Consider the following 15095-nt stretch of genomic DNA (forward strand, 5'->3'; position numbering starts at 1 on the left):
TAAGCAATCATCAGTAATAATTCCTCAGTCAACTTTATTTCAAAGATGTTTCAGAGCAATTCTTAAGTCAAAAGAAGCCATTTTCTGCTGGTTTGCACCCTACCAATACAAAGACACCTTAACTATGAAAACATGAGACCTGATGGCAGTCTTCAAGTAAATTACAGCAATGGTATCCTCATTTTAACTTGGTTTTTTCTGCTAGTAGTATATGCAAGGGCAACTAGGAACATTAGGAACAAAGTACAGCAAAATACAGTAAGTAGGATTCAAAATATCTTCAAGAACTGGGAAGATTTTAAGCAGAGAGTCCGAGATCAACAGAGTCCCTCAAACTCCTTTGGAATACCACAAAAGGCTCAAGAATACTACAGATCAGAAGTCTCTTTCATCACACAGAATTTTTGCTATTCCAAACAGTATCCAATACTAGTGCATTGCACAGCACTGGAACTACCAAGTTGCTTAAAACATCGTTATATACTCCCTTACATCTGCTGAGAAGTCACAAGCTACTTCAGAAAACTTAATATGACTGCTTCTTTCCAAATATATTATTCTTGCATCTAATTAAAAAAAATAAAATAATTTTTCATGAGACTGCCAGATCAGACATCTTGTTTTCCTCAGTGAAAGTTAAGGAATAGAAAACAGTAGGGAATTTTAAGTCATCACCAGACACTTGTTCAAAGCAGGACTGTTAAAGCAGATCACCACAGTGTCAATACTGTAACTGACTTTCATGTTCTGGCACATCGCTTCTCAACAGTCACGCTTGTTAGGAGAATGTTTCTACAGATATAGCTTCACATTATTTGTGAAGTACAGTTATGAAAGTTTCTTTGCACATCTTCTCCTAGGACCAGACCATGAAAACACACAGCTGCATTTGTCTTGCACCTACTAAAAGCCCAAGTCCTTGTGTCAATGACCTAGTATCAAGCACTTGCAGTAAGCAGACAAAACACCATTCAAAAATCATTCAAGTTATACCAAGTACTATCTTGGTTAAATTCTTAAGAACTTTAAGCGAGGAACCACCATACAACCAGTACTGCTAACTTAGGGGAAAAAAACCACAGAAAAACAGAAATTTAGCGTAAACTTCAAAGCACATCCAAACAGATCCCCATAGAATTTAGGAGACAGTTCTTGCCACACTATAGTTGGGAGACACTTAATACATAAGTCAAGAAACTTCAGTCTACCTCACAGGAAGACTTCAGAATCTACTAATGGCATCCTTCTTTTATCATTCACAAAAGTTTTCCAAAGGACTCTGAACATCAAGCTGACTTCAACAGGTAGAATTCACTGACAAGAGCAGGAATAGCCAGAGAGCTCAGCTCCAGGTTACTTGTCAATCGTTTCAGCCTGATTCTGTGGTACAGAATAAACAGCTGTTGGACAGTTTCCAATCATAATCCTTTCTGAAAAGGGTTTTCCCCCAAATAAGCTGACATGCTGTTTTAAAGCATCTGCCAACCACTGATCATCCTTCAATCATTCAAGTACTGGCAGACACTCTGCTGCAGTTGGTTTTATTAGAATTAACACACCAAGCCACTATGGCTCCAAAGCAATTAGTGGACTGGTTTCCTAATGTAAAGCTTTTAGGCTACTGAAAAAAAGCAACACACCACCCCATAGTTATTTCAAGCTTCATTCTCAAAGTTCTCATCCATCATTTTACCATTACAAAGCCATTCTACTTCTCTATCAGTCTGGCCAAGAAGCCAGTTGGGTATGAGAGAGAAAACATTGCTCATGAGGACTAATAACTTTGTGGAAAAAAATATTTTAATACATTTAGTGACAGCTTTCTCAGTAAATTGCAACACAGGTAAAGTAATCCTTAATATTCTGAAACATAAACACTTAAACCACAGTGTCCAGATTCTTGCTACAATTAGAGGTATCTTGGATTAAGGACAGTGACCTAAGTATACCAATAATCATATTTAGTTGCCAATATAGCTAAAGGAGGCAAGGAAGATCTGTATAGGTTACCAATGCATTTTAAGGAGAGAGTAGTGTATTCACGTCCTTAAGCACAACAGGAGATTTCAGTTCTGCACAATCTGTTCATTAAGAAAAAAAAAAAACACAACCAAAAGCAATACAACAAAAAAAACATGCCAAGATCAAATACTTTTATAAGAGAATAGGAAAGAATGGAATGAGATTACAAGATTGAAAGAGTTGTTCAACTTACTCCTTCTCAGCTTTCATGTCACTAAACTGTGCAACAGCAGCAGGGGACTAGACTTAATGATCCAGGAGACACATTAAGTTGCATTTTTATATAGATGGAATGATGGAGGCTTCTGAAAAATGAGCTACTTATTACTGTTCGCTTCACTGTAGCTTTAAGTTAGTAAAATGCACATCATTTCCTCAAGATAAGATCACAAAAGAAAAATAGTTTTAAAACCATCTTTAAATCTCTACCACCATCTGGAGGATATGCTATGAAATAAGGCATTAGTCCCACAGTATTTGAAGAACACCTATCGAGAGAGGCCAAAACAAAAAACAGTTTTCAGCTCAAATCTATTCCAAAAATTAGTTTAGGATTTACCAAGATAAACCCTTCTTTGAGAAGAGATTCAGTCCAAAACACCTCATGGAAATCCTTCCCAGCTCACAAATCTACAGAAAATGGTCCACAAAAGTTTGACAACTGTTCCAGTTTAGAAGCTGTAAAATGCTCGAGTTGTTAAATAAGACCTTAGAAACCTAAAAAGAGAAGAATGCAAACACAAAGCAATTCCACTATTCTTTAGTCAAGAATCTTTGCAGAAGGTAAACTACTTTGTTTTCAGAAATGAACTTTTTAAAGAGAAGTTTCTTACTACTCCTGACTTGAGGCTTCACTCAACATGAAACCACACATTCTCGCTTCTGTCACTAGCAGTGGCAGGCAATAAGTACTCTGTAACTTTCAAAAAAATTCATTATTTACAGCCAATTATTCCCTGATCTAAAAATAACAACAAACAACAAAACATATATTCAGAAGTGCCAACCCACAGTCTTCCAAGAGAAAAACAAACAAACAAACAAAACTTCAAGTCTTAAGTACCATGACCAAAAGCAATTATTATCATTGACCAAGGCAGGCATTTCACTAAAACTATGATAAGCATCGCTCTTTTAGAGCTACCTCTTATCTCTATATTCATTGTGACTCTGGTCACAAGTGGTGTTCCCCAGAGCTCACTACTGGGACCAGTTCTGTTTAATATCTTTATCAATGATCCAGAGAAGGTGATAGAATTCACCCCCAGTAAATTCACAGATGACATCAAATTGAGCAGGAGTATTCTTCTGCTAGAGGGCAGGGATGCTAGAGGGATCTGAACAGGTTTGATTAATGGGCCAAGGCCAATTGTATGAGGTTCAACAAGGCCAAGTGCCAGGTCCTGCACTTGGGTCACAACAATCTCTGGGTCAATGGCATCCTGGTCTGTATCAAGAAGAGTGCAGCCAGCTGGAGGAGGGAAGTGATTGTGCCTCCGTACTTAGCACTAGTGAGGCCACGACTTGAGTACTGTGCTCACTTTTGGGCACCATAGTATGAGGCACTGAAGCGCAGGTGCAGGTCCAGGGAAGAGCAAAGCTGGTGAGCTGTCTAGAGAACATGTCTTATGGGGAGCAGCTGAGGGAGCTGGGATTGTTTAGTATGGAGAAGGGGAGGCACAACTGCCTGAAAGGAGGGTGTAGTGAGGCAAGTGTTGGTCTCTTCTCCCAAGTTAGCAGCAACAAGATGAGGGGAAATTGCCTCAAGTTGCACTAGGGGAGGTTTAGATTGGGTATTAGGAAAAAATTCTTTACTGAAAGAGTGGTGATGCATTGGAATAGGCTGCCCAAGGAAGTGGTGGAATCACCAACCCTGGAGGTGTTCAAAAATTGTGTAGATGTGGCACTTCAAGATATAGTTTAGTGGTCATGGTAGTACTGGGTTGACGACTGGACTTGATCTTAGAGGTCTTTTCCAACCCTAATGATCCTATGATTGGTATTAGAACTTTTACTAAATTTATAAAAGGACAGATAAAACTGATCTAAAATTAGGGGTTTAGTGAATAGTTATTTTATTAGATTTTATTTCAGTCAATTTTTTGTTTCAGTTTTGTTTAGGATTACCACTCTCCAACCACCTCCTTTATAGCAGCTCTTATTCTGAACATAAGAGTTGCTGAATCTGAACACTTAAAATACAAGTGCTACACTCAAGAGTTGCATGAACTTTATACACTGTAGACAAGTTTGGCACTGCCGCATATGTTCAGTGCCATGAAAGTTAGGAAAAACTTGTGCTTCCCTTAACGTATCTCTAAAAACACACAGAGGAAACATTGACAATAGATTTTACGACAGAAGCCATTAGCCTTTTCCATATGTATTTGCATTTTAGGAGGCTCTTGAATGTAAAAGGAAAAAAAATTTTTAAAAAAATGGTACTAAGTGTAAGATTAATGTTTAACCAAAAAGGGATAATCCCGTATGACCCCTAAGAGCTCCAAGCCTTCACTGAAAAACAGTTAGAAGCTACTTACTGTAGTATCCATAAAGTACAGTGTCTTCAATTTGTCTTGAAACATTTGCATCAGCCCAGGCCTAGTAATAAAACATAGAAGCATTTAAAATCAAATGAAACAAGACAACACGTCATTCAATAGCATTTCTAAAGAACTAAAAAAACAATGCTCATATCAAATTGTGATATTTTAGCCTGAGGATGTGAGACCTGCAGAATGCAGGTGTCCGCTTATCTGTTGTGAAGACACTGAGGATGGAGATCAACCAGGCCTGCACAGTGAGAACCAGCCGAAGGAGGGAGCCCTGTGGTGCCAGGACAGTCCTGTTTTGGCTAAAGAATAGGGCCAGATGGAGACCAACAGTGTCAACATCATCCTGCAAACAGATAAGTTGCTTCAGAACACAATTCTGAAGGCCACAATGCCCAGAGTGGAATTTTTTGCCTCAGTGTCCCTATGCCTGTAGTCACCTACTCTCTACTCAAATCCTGCCAAATGTCACCCCGAGGCAGGGCCAGGGGAGGAAAGAGGGAGATAGTATGTAAGGACATGGAGGGAGCGTGTTGATGGAAGGAGAGAAAAAACTCAGAAAAGGCAGTTGATGGGCCGTGCTCTCTCATTCACCCAAGACAGGAACATCTTCTTGATAAGAATTGTGCTTTCACCTTTTGGTGAGAAATACCCAGGACAGTATTTTGCTAGCATTACTATAATATATTAACACTATTGCATAGAGTGAATTTATCAATAGCAACTCCGAATTTTGTTTCTGTTGCTTTAATAAATCACCTATTCTTTGTTATCTTGCAAATTGTCTCTCTAAGTGTAAGTCCTTAATGGGGCTCTGAAACAAGCAAGCGCTTAGCTTGAGTACCTGCCTCTCACAGCCCCATATATTTTCACGCAACACATGCTTAAGGAAAAGTACTGAGCAGCAGGTACGTGCTGCATTTCAGGGCACAGACACTGCAGTAGTATCTGCACTGCTTATACTCGCATTGGCTGTTACCCTCACACTTTAAACTGTTTCCTGAATTACTATACATTATATTGTCAACACACAACTGAAAAGTTATTAGTGAATATCATTTTCAGTAGCTAACGATTCACTTTTGTATTTATTAAGTGGCATTTTGCCTATTTGTATGAAACATAGCTACTCAGTCTAAAGCTTAATCTAAACAGTTTTTCAAGACATTTCTTGAAAGACAACTGGAGTATGATTATTCTCAGTTCTAGTCCTTTTTTCTGGGCTCTCACTACCGCAGTTTCAAAGTCAAGTACTTGCAGTGACATAAACTAATGACAGTCCCCAGGATGAGTTTTCTAAAGAACCCAGCATAGCATACGCTTGGAAGTAGCATGGTACATTAGAAGAGACTGCACAATCAGTCCAGTAGTTGGATTTGTTAGATTTAATTTTATAACTAACACATTCACATCTGCTTTGCAACTCCTCAGAAAATGTGGAAAACGTCAGTGGAGGGACACAATGAAGTCAAGGATCCACTTGTTTTGAAGGCAATACCTCTCAATCAAAAAAGCACTATCATCAGTATGGCTGATATAGGGAACTGCTAAAAGGGCAGCCCTAAAATCCCACTTGAGGCTGACATCCACATGGCTTAATCTCAGTCACAAAAACGGTACCACAAATAGGGTTTCTTTCTGCTAGAAATAAAAATTTGCCAGTATAGCTTAAACATATTCCAGAATTAAGTCTTGTGGGACCCACTCTATGTGTAGTCAAGATCAAGAAAGTAGTTATCCAGGAGGAAAACTCTTCAAAAGCTAGTGATTTCACAGACATGTCAAGAAAACTGAGATGGTGAGAAATGAAAGATCCAGCACTGTCAAAGCTCCTTTCAATTTCTGTGTGTAGGCTTTTTTCAAACAGGTAAACTCAAGCCCTTTCACTTGGAAAAATGCATGCAATATAGTATATCTGAAAAATGGACACAGTACAACAACCAAGTTTAACATTCGCTCCATCAGTTCTCGGAGAATATGGACTTGATGACTTACTATAAACACTTTTTTCTATTATCTCAAAATCAGCATCACCTTTCATCATATTATATTAAGACTTCTAGTAGGCCATTTTACATTGAAGTTTAAGTTTTGGGTCTAAAGTAAATTAGATTAGCATCCAACTGGAATTTTAGTAGAAAATTATACATGCGTTTTGTCATCCAATAGGCAAAAAGAAGGGACGGCAAATATTTTAGCTGAAGCAGTGATGTATACAATAAGCCCAATCTTTAAAGACTGTCAGGCTCAAACCCAACTGCATTTTGACTGAAAAATTTCTAAGCATTTGTTTGAAAATACATCATGAAGCAACTTGATTGAAGTTAATATATACAGAGAATATACAAATGTTTAAAGTGCCTAGGGTTAAAAATTAACAAAATGCATTGCTTTAATTATGCCTAAGGGAAAAAGCAATGTTGAACTGAACAGGTGGCACTAATAGCTTGAAAGTATTTGAAAAAGATCTTTCTTATGGGCAATGGATACATTCCAAACCCACACCAACCAAGAATAAGCAAGAAAGGGAGCAGTAAGACCCAAAGTTTAAGTAGTACCACCACTTTCGAGGAAGGAGTTAGTAATCAAAATGTAACAGGGCTTAACTGCCAAAAAAACTGCTCCTCCTCCAACTGCAGAAAAGTATTAATTTTTAAGAGGATACAGAGTTAGAACTTTAAAACATTTTAACTGCTTTTCACCTTGTTGCTCAAATTAAGCTGCATACAGGACCAGAGTAATATACTAGGAAACTTATGATTACAGCATATTAAAACTTTGAGATGTTATCTTACATTAAAAGATGTAAAGATGTGTGCATTTCACCCTTGTGTACAGGAGCCTGCACTTATAAACTCAGCATTAGTCTGCCCAAGAATCTGGAATGCAAGTCATTTTAATAGGATATCACATCTATTCTGTCATCTTTCAGTCAGCTGCTGAAGCCCCACAATGACACAAACAGAGGTAAGAATCCTCATTCTTCCTGGCAAGTTAACCATATGCACACATCATCAGCAACTCAAAAGCAGTAACCAGTTCACCCGAGCTATTTCAAAAGCTAGCAACAGCAGCACTGGCTTGTCAAAAGCACAAAGCGCTGCTATGTAGGCAAGCATCAGAGCTCCGACGATAGATCAGCACTGCTACTGAGAACAAGTTGATAGGTATATGAATTTGCAAGAGGAGCACATCCAAGACTCTGTTAAGAACTCATCTGGACAGCCTAGTCTGTATTCTTTTCCATCCAGTATAGCTCCAGCTTATAATATACATATCAAAGCGCTGCCATGTAGGCAAGCATCAGAGCTCCGACGTTCTCAGTAGCAGTGCTGATCTATCAAGTTGATAGGTATATGAATTTGCAAGAGGAGCACATCCAAGACTCTGTTAAGAACTCATCTGGACAGCCTAGTCTGTATTCTTTTCCATCCAGTATAGCTCCAGCTTATAATATACATATCAAATAGCTTAAAAACACAATAGATTAGAAAGGTGAGAATTCATTACTACCTTCAATTGCAGCTTAAGATGTTAAAACGTGACCACAAACTTGCTGAAGATCTGCACAATCCAGGCACTCTGCACTGTTCTGCTATACTTCATTCTGTTCCATGCAGTTTATGAAGCATAAAATGTATGTTTAAAACACCTATAATAACGCATCGTACTGATAGATAAGGGGATCAACAAATTGCAAGGGTATGTGCAATAAGCAGGACGGCCTACATTAAGCTAACACAAATCATGTTGAAGGATTCAGGAAATACCCAGTTAAAGTGTAAAAAGTAAATTGATCAGTATAATGTTGCTACGTAAACAAGGATATAAAAAAAGGCTATTTAAGACACTTCCAGTTTACCTAAATGCTAAGACCAAAGCAAAGCTCACTCAAGAACTTAATTTTCTAATTGCATTCATAGAAAATTAGTTACAAAGACCATTTACTTCCCCTCATAACCATTAAGTGAAGTCTTCCTCCTTCCAGTAACTGTGTCCAGTTAGCAACTTATGTAGCTGAACCACTACAAAATGAGTTTCCCTCAAGATGCAAAAAGTCTTAATAGAATGGTCTGTAAAAAGGGTCTCCCATTAAACAGATGCTACTCCTTGAATCACTAAGGAGACAACTGGCTTTTAACAGCTCAGGCAGACACCCAAAGTCTGAGATGTTCAGTCTAACCAGACTGAAAGAAATGCCACTCGCTTTTAACTTCATATAGCAGGACGACACACATTTCAAAAAAAGCTCTTAATACCTCCCCTGCCTTCTGCTGCCTCAACAAGAGAACAGAAAAAAAAGCGTGGTGATAATGTCCTTGTTTCAAGCAGTCTTCCTGCTGCAAAACACCATCAGCTATGTCTTAAATATTTACGAGACTTGTAGGTCAAACCCAGAGGTCTTGAGTTCCAGCAGCAATCTTAAGTCTTTAAACTAGGGTGAGGTTTTCTGCTCCCAAGTGCTTGTTATAAATCAAACAAGCTTTCAGATCAAACAGATCAGCTCTAACTGAATGTATTTGAACTCCACTGCACAAACTAAAGCACTGTCAATGCAAACAACCAAAGCCTTCATGATAAAAATGGTGCTGGTGAGTATTATTAGGACTTTGCTGGTAATTACAAGCAAGGTTGGATTAGATGATCTCTAAGGTCCCTTCCAACCTAGACCATTCTATGATTCTATGATAACAGTAAAGTTTTTTTAACTAGTACTAGAATCAAAAGCCTGCTTTCCTACTGAAGCAAAGTAATCCCAGCCTCCACTGTACCTAGGAATAATGACGACACAAGTTCATGTACCACTGCTCCTTTCCTAAAGGACTACACAACTACTATGCAAAACCTTCTCATATCAAAACTGCTCAAATCACTTGCTATAAAAGCTTTAATGTGACTAAGGAGACAGCCTTGGTTTTGGTCAGCAAAAACAACAAGTGTAGTTCTTTGTTTCTTAGAAAAGGCTACCATATCCGATTACTAACCTTTGCCTCATTACTTATGAACTGCCTATTAAACTTGCCACCTCTGAATATGCTAATGAAGATTACAGTGATCATGCTAAACATGCTAAACTACAGTACTCATCTCTCTACCCAAATCATACTACACATCACCCGGGAGTGAGAAGAAACCTCAGTTTTGGGGTTAAAAAGACAAGAGAAAGTGATTGTTAAATTGGGAGAGAAGAACCTCAACATCTGATAGACCAGTCGACAATCTATATTCTCTTCCTTCACGCCAGGCAGGAACACCTCTCTGGGTAAGCACCTGTACCTTTCACCCTCTGGTGAAAGTTACCCCTGGGTTGTTGTATTAATATTTCTGATAGCAATATTAAACTTAATTAGTAGCGCTATTTTAGTTAGTGATTTTATCAACAGCAATCTCAAACCTGTTCCATCGTTCTCATAAGTAACCAACATCAACTGCCAGGACTCCGAGAGAAAGCCCTTTGCCAGGGCTCCAAGAGACAAATCGATAAAAATCCTGGGACTTTGACAGACAAATATTGAAACTACATTCCTTTTAATGTGACAGCACTAATGCTATAACCCCATCATAAAAAGTCACCAGTTTTTTCAGGCATGATTTGCCCTTGGTGAAGCTGTTTCGGTTGACACCAGTCACCTCCTTGTTTTCCACGTGTGCGAGCAGAGCCTTCAGGAGGATGTGCCCCATTACCTTGCCCAGGCATCAAGGTGAAACTGACTGGCTTGTAGGTCCCAGGTCCTCCCTTACCTCCTTGAAAACAAGGGTTATGTGTTCTCTCTTCCAGTCAGGGCAAATTTCACTAGACCACCATGACTTTTCAAATAAGATAGAAGATAGCTGTGCAATTCTGTCGACTAGTTCTCTCAGGACCCACAGATGGATCCCATCAGGTCCCATGAAGTTGTGAACCTCCAGGTTCATTAGATGGTCTCAAACCTGATCTTCTCTTATAGCGAGTGGATCTTCATTCTCCCAGTCCCTGTCTTTGTCTTCTACAGCTTGGATGGTGTGGTTAGAGCACTTGCCATTGAAGACTGAGGCAAAAAATTTGAGTACCTCAGCCTTCTCCATATCCTGGGTGACCAGGTCACCCATTTCCTTCCAGAGAGGGCTCACATTATCCCTAGTCTTCCTTTTATCACTGGCATGCTTCTAAAAGCTTTTCTTGTTACCTTTGATGTCCCTAGCCAGACTTAATTCCACCCGGGCCTTAGCATTCCTAACCTAATCCCTGGCTGCTCAGACAACTTCTTTATATTCCTCCCAGGTTACCTGTCCCTGTTTCCACCTTTTGTCAACTTTCTTTTTACAACTAATAGTGCCCAGGAGCTCCCTGTTCATCCATGCAGGCCTCCTGATATTCTCATCCATCTTCCTCTTTGTTGGAATACATTGTTCCTGAGCTCAGAGGTGATCCCTGAATACTAACCAGGTTTCTTGGGTCTCAGGCCCCTTTGCCCTCCAGGGCTTTATACCACAGTACCCTACCAAGCAGGTCCTTGAAGAGTTCACAATTTGCTCTCCTGAAGTCCAGGCTAACGAGCTTGCTGTTCACCCTCCTTGTTGGGCTAAAGATCTTTAATTCAACCATTTCATGTCCACTGCAGTCAAGGCTGCCCCTGAGTTCACACTGCCCACCAGTCCCCTCCTCACTGGTGAGAATACTAACATAGCACCTTTTCTCTTTGGCTCCTCTACCACCTGGAGATGCATTCCAGAAACCTTCCAGACTGTGTTGTTCCGCCAGCAGAAGGTTGGACTCTTCCAGCTGAAACTGTTCCATGATTCTAAATGAGGATGCTTAAATCCCCCATGAGGAACAGGTTTGTGAACATGAAGCTGCTGCTCCTCTCTGTCTACAGAGGGCCTCACGCACTTGGTTTCCTGGTCAGATGGCCTGTAGCAGACATCTGCTATGATAATACCCATCCTTGCCTTCACAGACTCCAGGCAGTCACTGACATAGAAGGCGACACCCCCTCCTCAGCTCCCTTGCCTCTCCTTCTTAAAAAGTCTGTATCCATCCATTCCCAAGCTCCAGTCACAGGACCCAAGCCAACCAAGGTAATTCTTGCAGCCAGGACACATACCTTCACTTGTCACTGAACATACAATTCACAACGAGAACTCTGAACTACCAGGCTACACCTACAGTTTAACCTCTGCTATCAGTATAACATGATTAACCTCAAGTTTGCTACAAGTTTGGTCACAGAAAAACTTCAAGAATACCCAGAGGTTGATAACAGGGTCAGACGTTTTGAAAATTAACTCAAAGTCCACTTATAGTACCTCTTCCTTGTAAACTGAGCATCCTTGACTCTCATCTCTTTAACACTGATACCAGGAACTACAGTTGGGAGGTACAGAAGGAGACTATGCAAACAAAAAAAGAGAAGTAAAAAGTTCACCAGGAATAATCTAGTGGCAACTTAACTCACTCTGGCCATGAAAAACAAAGAATTTTTGCCAGAGTCACAATTCTCACATTAAGATGCTGCCAACCTCCTAACTTGACATTACTCCTAATCTGAAATTACCAAATCAATAAAGTCGTGTGTTTATATACAGATTTGTATGACTGACTTCAGATCCACTCATCTTTATCAGGAAGTTCATGTTAATATTTTTACATCACAAAATTTTTACTGACACTTGCATTTGATCTCATTTATTAACACCAAAAGATCTCAAGTTATCGCTGCAAAACTAGAAACTCATTCAGCTGAGCCTTAAAAGAGAAGGAAGAACTCTTCTGCAAGGCGCGATGGAGCAGTTTAATTTTAACAGGCCATCAGCACCACCTACAAACATTAGGAACTAAGTAGGACCAAGAACTCTCAGAAGCATAGGCACAGGAACTTTAAAGAAATAAAAGCTTAACCACAGGCATGAAAGCTTGCTTTCTGGTATGTTTTTTAAACATAATCTGCCTACCACATCATATCACAGCATGTGGCCATTAGCAAAGAAGAGTAGCTCAAGAAAAACAGCATTTTAAGTACAGTAATTTCCCTTCTATTAATCATACTTCCTTAAATAAAAATGTAGTGACTGCATTTTGCCTCCTATTCGCCCCAGGTATGTTTCTCAAAGCAAGGAACAATATAAGTCTCCTTGGCAGCAGGAAGTTCTGCTCAGTCTGCAGCAGATACACATTTTCCAGCTGAACCTAGTTACATCATTGCTAGCTCCCTAACTAGTCAGGCTCAATATATTTCTCAATACCCAGTATTATTACCAATTAACTGCTAGCATCATGATATACAAGAAGTTTCTTCTCTCCTCTTTATCCATTTTGACTCTCAACAAACAAGGTCTAAAGATACAAACTTTTAACAACAACACTGAACAACAGCTTGATTTATTCTGTATTGCCACTGAGCAATAAACACAGGAATCACATCGCAGCACAATTCTGCATGCTTCTCAGGACTTGCATTTACATGACCTAAGTCTTCCTCTGGAAGTAGGGCTGGAAGAGAACACAGTCTTTGAGTCCAGTGTGCAAGCATATACCACCTGACCACTCTCACGTGTTTTCAGGATCATAGTATTGATCCGAGTAGGCTCCAAACCAAACTAAACTACTGCTCAAGTTAAGATGCTCCAGTGTGATCTGGTTTTACTGATAGTACCCTCACAAAGTGTCAAGAGTTACGGCTGGGATGCCCACTGAACACTGACAGATGCTAACTCCTCTGCCTGCCCAGACAGGAAGGGAAAGGGAACAAGGCAGAGACTTACATATTGGAAAAGAAAACTAAAACAGCTTTAATAAACAATAGTAGTATTAATAAGGAAATAATGAAATATACACAAGCATATACCAAACCAATATCAGGCTCAACTCCTCCCCTCCCACCTACCACCTATAGCAATCCCCACTGATGTTGTAGAACAGGCAGCACCTGGGAAGTCCCAGGCCCAGTAGCAGAGGGGAACCTGGTACAGGAGCTGAATTCAGGAACTCAGGATCACTTTCAAAGGCAGAATATCAGATAGGCTTCCTTGGACACAGGCCACTGAAGAAGAGACTCTTAACCCCTGTGATCCCCCAGTTTTATACCATATACAATGTATGTGGAACAGAATGCTCTTGCTGATCACCTGTCCTGTTTGTTCCTCCATGGAGGTGCAACCTTTTACTTCCTTATGATCCTTTTATGTTCCAGCAACCTCAACATGTTATACAAGATCCAGCAGTGGCCTTGGTCACTACAGGAGCAAGTTTAAGCAAGAGCCTTTCTGCATACCAATCCCAGGCAGTAACTGTAAACATCAGGTGTTATCATTGCTAGGAGCAGGCACTGTCTGCGAAAACATGCTGCTAACTTGAGCAAGTGCAGCCTCTTAGGAGAGACTGAGCTGAAAACTAAAATCACTGAACAACTAGTTCTGTTCAGCCCAAACCAAGGCACAAAGACACTGGTCACTGCTTTCAAGAACTCTCCTTGAAAACTGAAAAGGCCCATACTTTTAAGTGTTGGGAAGAACTCTTACTTACAGTAATCCTCAGAGCAGATTACAGTGAGTGCTCCTCTCATTAAGAACTCATGTAGTACAGCAACGCCCTACACTCTAAGTTTATGAAAATGGTAGTTAAGGTGGCATCAGCCAAGAAGAAATACTACAGTATTCCTCTCCCTAAAGGTTTTTCCAGCTTTCCCTCTTCAAAAAGGCACTTATTAACTCAGGGTCTACATTATATGTAGATTAACACAGTAAATGTTTATAAGTCTTAATGTTTCAGTACGAGAACAAGACATCATTGGCAAAAGAGACAACCAAAATAATCTTAAACTGCAAATGAGCAACATCACTTTTGAACAACGGAACCAAATTCCATCCTACAATGCCCCATTATGATTTACTAAAAAGCAACATTTAAGAGGTTTATTTATACCTTCAGGATTGTATACACACTCCTTCAGCAAAACAGAAGCAATAAGCATGTTGAAATGAGTAATGTAATGAATAGAGGTGAAAACTGAAATCTAATTCCAACAACAGAACTCAGTGATGTATTCACAGTACTAGTTCCTAGCTTTCAAAACATAAAAAAACCTCAGACACTAGAACAGGTATTAGCATTGGTCTGAAACCCAAAAACATCTTCTTTCAACACAAGAGCTCCTTCTGAAGAGGTAATTAACACTTTTAAAAGCCCATACCTTAAATGTACCATTTTGGTTTTTCATATACGAAACCAAAAAGATATCCACTGGTAGTAGTGCTGACGAGATCAGAGCAACTGCCAACGCAAAGATCGCCGTTATGGTCGAAATCACTTCGCTTTCCCGCCGACTCTGATACTTGCGCACATAAACCCAGCAGAAAATCAGTATAGCCTGAAACACACAGGAGAAGACACTTATGAGTCACAGAATAAGGAGGTCAGAAAGTAGGTATTTAAGTTAGCCCCTGGGCCTTGGTATGGGCGACTGGCACAGCACCAACACGCTTTCTACCTAAGGCCTAAGCAGCAGCGTCCCACTCGCCACACTCAGCTCGCTCCTTGCACCG

General features: G+C 39.9%; 1 protein-coding gene across 1 annotated transcript in view; it reads right to left on the reverse strand.

Annotated features, from left to right (window-relative positions):
- LMBRD1 (LMBR1 domain containing 1) overlaps positions 1-14942 on the reverse strand; it is a gene marked incomplete at its 5' end in the record, with an annotated part of 61233 nt that extends 46291 nt beyond the window's left edge. Inside the window, 2 exons of the mRNA XM_009872641.1 lie at positions 4563-4623; positions 14744-14942. Coding sequence (XP_009870943.1) covers positions 4563-4623; positions 14744-14942 — 260 coding nt within the window. The remainder of the gene's footprint in view (positions 1-4562; positions 4624-14743) is intronic.
- Positions 14943-15095: the final 153 nt, after the last annotated feature.

The sequence above is a fragment of the Apaloderma vittatum genome, unplaced genomic scaffold (assembly GCF_000703405.1).
Source record: "Apaloderma vittatum isolate BGI_N311 unplaced genomic scaffold, ASM70340v1 scaffold17707, whole genome shotgun sequence".
NCBI classification, from domain to species: Eukaryota; Metazoa; Chordata; class Aves; order Trogoniformes; family Trogonidae; genus Apaloderma; species Apaloderma vittatum.